The sequence below is a fragment of the Quercus robur genome, chromosome 5 (genome assembly GCF_932294415.1).
Source record: "Quercus robur chromosome 5, dhQueRobu3.1, whole genome shotgun sequence".
NCBI classification, from domain to species: Eukaryota; Viridiplantae; Streptophyta; class Magnoliopsida; order Fagales; family Fagaceae; genus Quercus; species Quercus robur.
In genome coordinates, this window is record NC_065538.1 from 26993037 (window position 1) to 27004024 (window position 10988).

The window sequence follows — 10988 nt, forward strand, 5'->3', positions numbered from 1 at the left end:
CACAGCTCCAATAGGGGTAGTAGAGGCAGAGGCAAAAGCATTTGAAGCAAGCTTGCCCTTTGCAAAAGATATTGGCATCCATGATGTCATCTTTGAAGGGGATTCCTTGATTGTTTATAATTCTCTCTGTGATACATCCCCTTCCTTGTCCTCTGTAGCATCGGTTGTACAAGGAATGCAGGAAATGAGTAAGGAGTTTAGGCATTTAGAATTTTCTCATGTGAGGAGACAGGGCAATAGACTAGCTCACCTTTTAGCTAAACATGTGTCTAGCATTGTTGACTATATTGCTTGGATTGAAGAGGTGTAGGATCAATACATGTTTGTATCGTATACAAAACATACGCAGTGGAAAATTAATGGATCTACCTCATTCACAATTGATAACATGTACTATGTAAATTTCAGAATATAAGAACAAAAGAGTGTACCTTGTTGCGGTGAAATTCAAAACAAAAGATTAGAAGTACTCGAGATCACTTTTAATCTTCATTCCAATTCCACTTGATATCCAAGAAGTGTGAGCTCCTCGAATGATCCAATAGAACCTGCACCTAGACCATCGAACCACCTCATCGTAACAAGCCCCAAGTTGGATGGAAAAACTTTGCACATCAATGCCTCATTTATGGAGTGCATAGCCATTTTTCGGTTGAAGTGACTCACATACTCCACAGGGTCCATACGACCGTTGTACATGGTGAATGAGGGCAAAGTGAACCGCCGAGGAAGTCTCCCTTCCACAATCCTGCGCGTGAAAGGTGATCTGGAAATTTGTTTGAGTGCCCTGCTCATCGCATCATTTCCCAGGCCCTTGGAAGATGAGCCTCTGTTTCTATGCCCATGGCGATATTCTTCTTCATACGAGAAAGACTCACTAGGAGGAGTCTTTAACCTCCGTCTATAACTACCATCCTCTTCATCATTAGGAGAGGTCAGAGATGGAGGGAGATCGCATTCTACGCTCGTGGCACAGCTTTCTCTTCAAATGGTTGATCTCCTGCTGCATGGCTTTGGTATTTTTCTTGTGAGAGAGGTGACTACCGCCTCGAGAATGGCTTCTACTAGTGTGGGTAGTCTGCACACTCCCCCCCCCGGTTCCTTCTTCTCTCGAGATTGAGAAAATGATCTACACGTTGGGACCCCTTAGACTCTGCCTGGTGTGGGTCTAAACCTACCATAGTTGAAAATCAAACTCATAATCACACCAGAAATTCCCACAAACGGCCCTAATTGTAAGGACTAGAATTGAGTCCCTAACCCAGACGATAGATGGACTTAGGCCCAAAAAGCCCAAAATAATGAATTTCTAGAGAGTGGGTTAGAAGACTGGATTAGAATGAGTTGGATCGCAAATAAAGTGGGCCCAATTAACGAGAACAGAGAAACAAGTTAAATTGAATTAGAGAAAATCGTCCTCGGCGCAGTCTGAAGAGATCAGTTCTTATATATTCCTTTCAAGTTCAATTACAGGGTTGGTTCTTGATTGCTACAGTGTTTCTCTTCTTCTTCCTCGATCCCCTATCCATGGAGGATCTTTTACATTATATAGTTCCCTTCGGATGATCATGATCCTACACTTGTCGATCATCCAAGCTGCTACTCGAGTGCTTGTCCCATCAAACACTCCTTCAGGCCTTCTGTGAGTTGCGGTAGCCAAGACAGTATTGTTCAGGGGTTTTCTCCACATAAATGTGGCCAGAAAGTTAGCTGCAGGGCATTTAATGCGGTGACAGCAGCTTTTTCTTAGATATTTCCTAGCTCCTATTCTTCAAGTACGTTTCCTATAGGGTCACTTTAAGTGGTAGAATAGGCATTTGATCTGTGCTTCATTCGTCCGAGGAGACAATCCTCCTCGGACCACCTTTCTCGACCTCTCTTCTTGCATGTTACTTGTAGGACTTTGAACTTGACATCATCGTTGTTGTTTATTCATCCTCGGACTAATCAATATTCTCGGCCAGAGCCTAAGGCCCAATATATGATTTTGGACTCTTATCCCTACAAATACCATCCTAAATTTATGATGGCATTGTAGCTCAATCGAAAAAATAAAATATTCATTTTTATTCATTCTTTCTCTTTCTCCCTACCCTACTTTTCTCTCTATCTTGTACTGACTCTCCTCTCTTCTTTATTTTCTCTTTGTTTCTCTCTTTCCTCTATTTTCTCTCTGTTTCTCCCTCTTCTTTGTCTGTCAGCGTGGTGGATTTGCTGCCATGGGGGTTTGCTGGTCGGTGTGGTTGTCGGCGAGATCGGCATGGTGGGTTTGCTATCATGGGTAATGGGTTTGCTAATCGGTGTGTTGGCATGGTTATTAGCGAGATCGGTGTGATAGGTTTCTAAATCAACGTGGTTGTCAGCGAGATTGGTGGTGGTTATTTTTCTTTTTTAATTATTATTTTTTTTTTGTGTGGTTCTTGTAGTGGGTTCCTCTTGGTGGTTATTGGCGTTGTTGTTGGCATGGGTTTCATCTTAGGTTATTGGCGTGGGTTTCTCTTGGTGTTTGTCAATGTAGGTTTCATCTTAGGTTGTTGGCATCGTTGTTGACGTGGGTTTCTCTTGGTGGTTGTTGTTGCTAGTGGGTTTGGTGGTTTTTTTAATGGGCTTTGGTAGTTAGCATGGTGGTGGCTAATGTGATTGTAGTGGTGGTTGCTGGTCGGTGGCATGGTAGGTTTGCTGGATGGTAGTGGTGGTTAGTTTTTTGTGGTTATTGTTGGTAGTGGGTTTGGTGGTTTTTTTAATGGGCTTTGGTAGTTAGCATGGTGGTGGCTAATGTGATTGTAGTGGTGGTGGCTAATGTGATTGGCATGGTAGGTTTGCTGGATGGTAGTGGTGGTTAGGTTTTTTTTTTTTTTTTTTTTTTTTTTTTTTTTTTTTTTTAATAAATATTTTTTATGGTGGTGGTGATCTTTTAGACACAATGAAATGGAGAGGAAGAGTGGTTGATGGTGGTGGTTTGGGTTGTGTTAATGGCGGTGGTTGATGGGGGTGGTGGTTAGTTTTTTTTTTTCTTGGTGGTGCCTTAGTTTTAGTTTTTTTTTATCTTGGTGGTGGCTTAGTTTTTTTAATTATCTTTTTTTTTTTTTATGAAGAGGAAGAGAGACTGAGAGAGAAAGAGGGGAGAGGAGAGGAAGAGAGAGAAAGGGGTGGTGAAATTAATATTTTAATGAATAGATGAAATAAATAAAAATGGGATATTGAGTGTATTGTAAAATAGTATGGTATAATAAATAAAGTAGTTTTTGAGATGGTAAAATGGAATATTTTGTAGAAACCGGATGATAATGTTCTTACACTCCATATCTACTGACTATCGCTTTTCATATTTTGAACAAATGAATATCAATAAGTGGTTAAGTGTTTATTATCTTCAAGTTTAAGATAAGATAAAGTGTCATTCTCCCAATTTTTTAGGAGAGGAGAGTGTAATTACTACCCAAAAAAAAATATTGTAGTCTATTAATTAAAGATACTATGATTCCATGTTAAATAAATTGGAGGAAATAGAAAATAGATGTGGAAGCGTAAAAGAGTAATACAAGAACACATACAAAATATTACGTGGTTTGGTCTAATGACCTACGTCCAACAAAAAAAAAAAAAAAAAAAAACTCTTAAGGGCTATATATTTGATATATGAGTGAAGTAGAATTAATTATTGTTTTACAATATAATGAACGCAAAACAAGTACTTTTAAACCCCATACTAACCACACATTGACTATATATTGTTAATAGACTTGTAGTATAAGACTTAAATTGCACACCAAATATAATTGGAGCTGAGCCTATACTATTGGGCTTAATATATCTCCAATAAGGTAGATTTCAACTGAACACAAGTACACGACTTCACTCCTATTGTAATAAGATTTAAAACGAGGGAAATCTCAGGAAAATGAAATTGTAAAATAAAATCTCAACCTATTATTTCCATTGCAATCCAGACAAGCCAAAAATTTGTAGGCCATTCTTCTATGTTTTCTTTAACGTGGCCCATACCAGATGCACTTTTTGGGATATCTATAAATGATTAGGGGAACCCATGTCACGGTGACAACTTGCCATGCTCAATATTTAATGCCAAACATGTGCAATGTATAATTTTTTATTCTGTTATCGTTGAAGAGAACATGCGCATGCAATGTACCTAGCTAGCTATTCGTAATTAGAAAAGTTAGGTGTAGATGCCATACTATTCTCATTTTGCCGTCAACCATGAAGATTCCTCTTTCTAATAATGTGTGTGTGTGTGTGAACATAAACATAATGTTACATTAATTATTTCTTAACACTGCAGAAATGGCGCTTTGATCGACACCTTTAATTCGGTCCTAACTCCTAAACCATGCCTTAAGGCGCACGATCGATATGGAAGATCTAATAAGTAATAACATGCTTGAGGGTTAACTACTAACTTTATTTCCAAAGTCAACAAAGATGTTTAGCCGTTCCATGATTTTTTATTTATTTATTTTTTTAAATTTTTTGAGTTACTTCCCTTGAAAAAAATAAAAGAGGAGAAATTGAATACATAACTCTAGTATTTGTGTAGAAAGTATAAACCATTGACCCTTACTTTACTTTGGAGTCTACAATTTGGATGTCAAAAGTTTTGTATTTCAGTGATAATATTTAGCCTCCTTTACAAGGAAAATTATAATTTAAATATCTATGCCCCAATTATAACAATTAATTTATCTAAAATGAAAAATTACTCCGGATATGGACCCTTTTAACTTATAATGATGAATTTATATTAGAGGTTCGCTAATTAAGAGATTAAGACTTTATAATCAAAGTATGGCAAGTTTTATATATATAAGCTTTTTGATATGTATGTATAATACCTCCATCCGATCTTAACCGTTAATAAAGAATATTGTTTTATTTAATATTTATTTATAATAGATAATAGATAAATGGTTAAAATTAGGTATGTATATATATATTAATTAATCTAAGAGATTCCTCCATGATAGATTTAAAATGAAAAAACTGCATATAATTTGAATATTCTTATTTGTAAAAAGAGAAAGCGTAGTCGTCTCATGTTGATTCGTGCAGACTTTTATTCAAACAAAGCAGCTTAGTGGAACTTGAACAGTAAATTCAAAGGTCAAAGCCATTTGAATGGACATCTATTCGATGCGGAAAAGTATATGCACTTTTCATCCTAGCTGGGTATATCCAGTAAGATTTTCCTTTACTAGAGAGGAGCTCTTTCACACCAGAATAAACTAATAATACTACTAGTCACAACAAATCATTCCACGTTTCCTTCTCTCTCTCTCTCTCTCTATATATATATATGTATGGAAGCAAAGGATTTTAAGAAGCATTCGCCCTGAACTGGTTTCGTTTTGAGAAGAAAAGAAAAGGAAAAAGCTATAATGAAGAATAGCTCCATGTCTTCATTCGATCCTCCCACAACTCTGCAACACGAAAAAGAGAAAGCCAACGATTTCAGAGAGAAAGGAGATCATGTGAAGCCTCGTACAATAGAGATAAAAGAGGCGGTGACAAAGAAGCTAGAGAGCAAGCCATCCCAAGACATCAACGAAAGTGCTGAAGCATTCATCAAGAAATTCAGGCAACAACTTTTGATCCAAAGGCTTGAATCCATAGAGAACTACGAGCAAATGCTAGAAAGAGGGCTGTAACATATATTATATATACTCTTTCTTGATCTTCATGTGACTGTAATAAAGTTTGTGTTTCGTTTCGTTTGTTGTAGCTTGTTTCCACTCTTTGATAGATATGCATGTTTTAGAGGGATAAGCAATTAGGAATATTAAAAAAAATTAATGTTTTTAGTCACTTAAAAATGAAGTATTCTTGTAATTCAATGGTATTGTTTGTTTTTCTTTATAATGAGAATTAGGATTGGAACCCCTCCTTCATTATTGTAACTGTTAAATTATTCAAATAAAAATGTAATAATCAAATTGTTTCAGCAATTTAATTGGTTAATTAATTATTATTTTTTTTTTTGGAGGTTTGCTTAAACAATGAAATTCATTGCTTGGCGACGTACGTTTAAAGATGTTTCTATCATTTTATATCCTTTAAATTATTATTTTCTAGATTCATTATTAGGCAATCTACTCACATGATTACCTATGCCCAGCAAGCAATCTCTTATATATATCTCTCAAAAACAAACAAAAACAAAAAGCAAGCAATCTCTTGTTTGACTTTTGATTAACCACATTTGTGCGTAAGTTTGCTCTTAGGTACTAATAGATTGAGTAATCATTAGGCACAATGGTGTCAAAAACAAATACATTTTATCTTATTATGCATAATTTTTTTTGTCATCGAATATATATCAGTATATCACACGCCAAAATCAACTTCTTTTTTTTTTAAATATATCTCTAGCTAGTTATATTTCTTTTTTTATTTTTTTCCTGGCTGCTTCTACCTTTAGAATAGCAAGCATTAGTAATGGGAGTTTTTGAACTCCCATTTTGCTATTTTAACACATCAACCCACAAAAACTAAGTTTTATTTGGATTGCTATTGCTAAAATTTGCAACTTAGCTATAGTAAATTCTTACTAATAAGACTGTAGCTTGTGTTTATTTTCTTTTAATAGTTTTTTTAATCTCTCTCTCTCTCTCTCTCTCTGACCTTGCCATCGGTGGGTCATTTTGCGTAGAGATCAGCATGGGTCGTGGTGTGGTCATGGTCGAGATCAGTTGGAGGTGTTGAGATTGGCATTGGTTGCTGGGTATTGGTTTGGTAGTGGGTTGTAGTTTTGTGGTTCATTGATGAGTTGTGTAATGTTCAGTTTTCTGGGTTGTGGGTTGTGCATGCATGGGTTGTGGGATGTTGTGGATCGTCATGAATTGTGGTGTGATGGTGGTGGTGTGGGTCTTTGAGATTGGTTATAAGCATTTGTGGGTTGTGGATTTTGTCGGTGGCAGTGGGTTTTTCTGGTGGAGGTTGTGGCTGGTGGTGGCGGTGGCTAGATGTGGCGGTGGTTGGTTTTTGTGGTGGTTAGATTATATTATTTTAATCGATTGTATGTTAAAATATGAAATGAGATATAAGGTGAATTATGAAATGGGATGTTAAAATAGATATAGAAACTTTTTAAGTGTCAAAACTTAAAATAGCAAATTTTTTAAATACCCAAATTTTAGTACTTGAAGTTAGAGATTCGTAAGTCTTGAGAATGCGAATCTAGTAACTATCGGAACTCAATGGTGCATAAAGCACTGGAATTAGTTTCAACTTAATAATGAGTAGCCTATTTTCGATTTTTTATATAATTAAATGCTTTCCATGAAAATTCTAAAGTTGTAGTCTGATCATTGAGATCAACATGGAACAGCAGTATTAGTTTTAATTAAAGTGGGCGTAGGATATAATAGTTAAAAGAAATTGTTCATGACATGGGCTATAACTTTAGAGAACAAATTCTTAAGGCAAACTTCTTCTAAAAAAAAAAAAAAAAAAAAAAACCACTCTTAAGGCCCACGTTTGCAGTAACTGAATCTCCACATGTAAAAAAAATAAAAATCTTCAAAGGCCCAAGCCTGAATAAAGCAGAACCGTCAACTAAAGAAAATTTTTGGTAGCTGTACAAAACATTAGGGATTTATATTTTGGTTAAATTATAATTTATCTTCGTAACTTATGGCCTTACACATATAGTTCGCAACTTTTAATTGCTTAATTTGACCATTTGATCCTATGGTTTGGACTAAAATGAAATTGCTAGTATCAGTCCGAAATAAGATTTATGATTTCATTTTAATCCAAATCAGGAGATAGAAATGTGGCAATTAAAAAGTTTGTGGAAATAGATCATGATATGATCAAACCGCAATAAGGTAAATAAATTTTCTTAAACCTATTTATTTAAACGGATACCAACAATTTCGTTTTAGGCTGCGTTTGAATTGGGTGAAAGCCAATTTCAGAAATCAATTTCCGGAAAATCCATGTGTTTGGCTGTCACGAAAAACATTATTTTTCGGAAAATGATTTCCGGTTGACCACTAATTTCACCTTTGACCCAGAAATGAATTTCTCCCCTCATTTTCACTTCAAAGGATTTCAGGAAAAAGAGAGAGAGAGAGAGAGAGCGCGCGCGTGCAAGAGGAGAAGACCAGTTCGAGCTCCAGTCCGCGCCAATCTCCAGTCCGAGCTCCAGTCCGCGCGCGCGAGAGGAGAAGACCAATCCGACGACCGCGATCGACGCTTCACGAGATCGCGTCGTCGATCGCGATCTCGCCTTCGCGAGATCGCGCCGGATTGAGATCGCAATCGACGGCGTGATCTCGCGAAGCGTCGATCGCGATCTCGCGAACGCGAGATCGCGCCGTTGCGAGATCGCGACGTTGATCGTGATCTCGCCTTCGCGAGATTGCGATCTCGGATCGCGACGTTGATCGCGATCTCGGATCGCGATCGTGTTTTCTGGATTTGTGTTTTCTGGATTCGTGTTTTCTAGGTTGTGGCTTGTGTTTTTCTGGATTTGTGTTTTCCTTCTTCTTTTCCAAACACCAGAAAATATTTTCCGGAAAATTTTTTGAAATGCAACTAAACACACAGAAATATTTTTCTTTTCCAGAAATTAGCATTTCCAGAAAATATGTATTTTCCGGAAAACGTTTTACGGCAACCAAACACAGCCTTAGTTCAAATCTTAGACAATCAAATGTAGCAATTTAGAATTTGTGAATTAAATTGTTGTTGGAAATACACGTTTGAGTAAAAGTCTCACATACATGGTGCAAAAAGAAAGAACTTGAGGAGTAAATATAACATAATTAAACCAAACCTAAGGTTAAGTGATATAATATATCTCCATTTGTTATATTATGTCCTTGGAGCATCTCTCTAACAAATAGTATCAAAGTTGATGATGATGTGTAGTAAGGTAATAAGATTATAAAGATTCCTTTCGAAGTTGGAGTATGGACAAGGTGTAGGTACTTTGAGCGCAAAACTCATACAAATAATCTTGGAAAAACGTCCAAGAAAGTTACATACGAAAGAGAAATTGTTAGATATACACATATAAGTAGAAGTTTTACCTAGAGAAATAAAGAATTTGAGTAGTTAATATAATATAATTGGGTCCAAAACTATGACTAATTTTTTGAATTAATAATGTCCCTCTATATTATATTATAAACCTTAATTGGAGTCTTTCTAATAAATAAATAAAACCCTTAATGGGAGTCTATGTGAGGTGTTTCTCTCCCTATGTGGGGAGTTTATTTTTTGGTCTTAAAAAGGAAAAAACAAAAAACAAAATGGCACCGAGTGAACATCTGAGGAATGAGAGTTTTAAGGGAAACTCAAGGGCTAATAATGGGCCGAAAGGACTTGTCCTGAATTATCATACTAGACTAGCTAGACAAGAACCTGCTGGGGTGTATAGCTTGAACAAATTACACCAGCTTTCCCCACCTCAACCTGAATACCTCTAAGCTACATCGTACTACGCACTCACCTCTTACCACAGTACTACTACTAACAAGTAACAACACAGCTAACCCAGAAATCTGTACAAACAAAAAGCCCAGCAACAACAAAAAACAACCACTTCGTTTAATACATGGCCTAATGGGCGTTTAGTGGGCAAAAAATAGAAAAAAAGGGGAGAAATTTCACTTTGAACCATATATGGCTGACCAAAAGAGAACATAATTGAGAAGAACTATGAAAATGATAATTTGAATAAAAATAATGAACTGGAAACTAACCCCAATCATTAGAAGAGGTTTGTAGTTCAACTGGCACCCGATGATATTTCTAACTTAATGTCCAGGTTCAAATCATCCCTCCCTTATCTATTGATTTTTTTTAAAAAATTGTTGTTATATACTTGTTCTTAATTTTTTTTTTTTTTTTTTTACTTATATATATATATATACATATATCTAAAGTAATTATTAGATACTTTTAAAGTATGACAACGTAGCATTCTCTTTACTTACATTTATGGTGGATCGTATTAATTAAATTTATGATAATGTCCATCATAAATGTGAAAATATTCATGAGTTAAAAGGTCTTAAAAGTCTAAATGTGAAAGTAGATTTGACCAATCAATAACCACTCAAGTTGGGCTAGAAAAGTTAAAGTTATATAGACACATAAAGGAAGATAGGAACATGGGTGGCTTTGATAAGAATGATAGAGAGGGGGGGAAACGGGAGAGGGGGGGAAAGGGGGGGGATTGATGGTCGCTTTCTTTGAAAGTTCATCTCTTCCAAAGAAAGTGACCCATCAATTAAATTTTATAAAAATCCATAAAGTAGCCAATTACAGGGTGCGTTTATTTAGGCGTCTATGCAACTTAAACACATTTTAAAATCAATTTACGATATTAAAAAAATTGTAAAACGCTGTTTCAAACACGCAAGGGAGTCTAGTTTTTTTTTTCAAATGCCATTTTCTAAGGTTTTCGAAGTATCTTAAACAAACCAGCACATAATTCCAAAAGGAATTATGATCCCTATGCCCACTTTTCATTTCAAACCTTACTTGAGCAAGGATTTGCTGGTAAGGAGGGCCGCCAGCTGCCCTTATTTGTGCCCGTTACCCTATCTAGAAAGGAAAACTAAGGGAAACATCTTGCTTTCAGCTGTTTAGCCCAAGCCATGTTAGGATTGGTCCAAAATCGCAAGCAAAGTTTGTCAAAATAGCTAAATTATTCATCTACTATGGCAAATATCAAGACCCTGTTGTCATTTTGGTCTTAAAAGGGATATACTTGAATCTAACTTAATATATGACTTGTCCTACCATTGACAAGAGTTATTGCCAGCCCTTGACGTTCCTTATGATTTTAACCAGATAATAATAATAATAATATGTGTAGGGGTACTCGTGACCTAAGTACCCTTTAACCTTACAATTCAGTTAGAATTGAATAAAGATTCCTGCAATCATTCCTGGTGGCTTTAGAGTGGGTTTGGATATTGCTTATTTGTTAAAAATTGAAAATTTATTGCTAA

At 35.9% G+C, this 10988-nt stretch overlaps 1 protein-coding gene across 1 annotated transcript; it reads left to right on the forward strand.

Moving 5' to 3' along the window:
• Window positions 1-5221: 5221 nt before the first annotated feature.
• Window positions 5222-5909, forward strand: LOC126725664 (uncharacterized). Its single transcript, XM_050430480.1, has one exon. The coding sequence runs from the start codon at window positions 5397-5399 to the stop codon at window positions 5664-5666; it is 270 nt and encodes an 89-aa protein (XP_050286437.1). The 5' UTR covers window positions 5222-5396; the 3' UTR covers window positions 5667-5909.
• Window positions 5910-10988: the final 5079 nt, after the last annotated feature.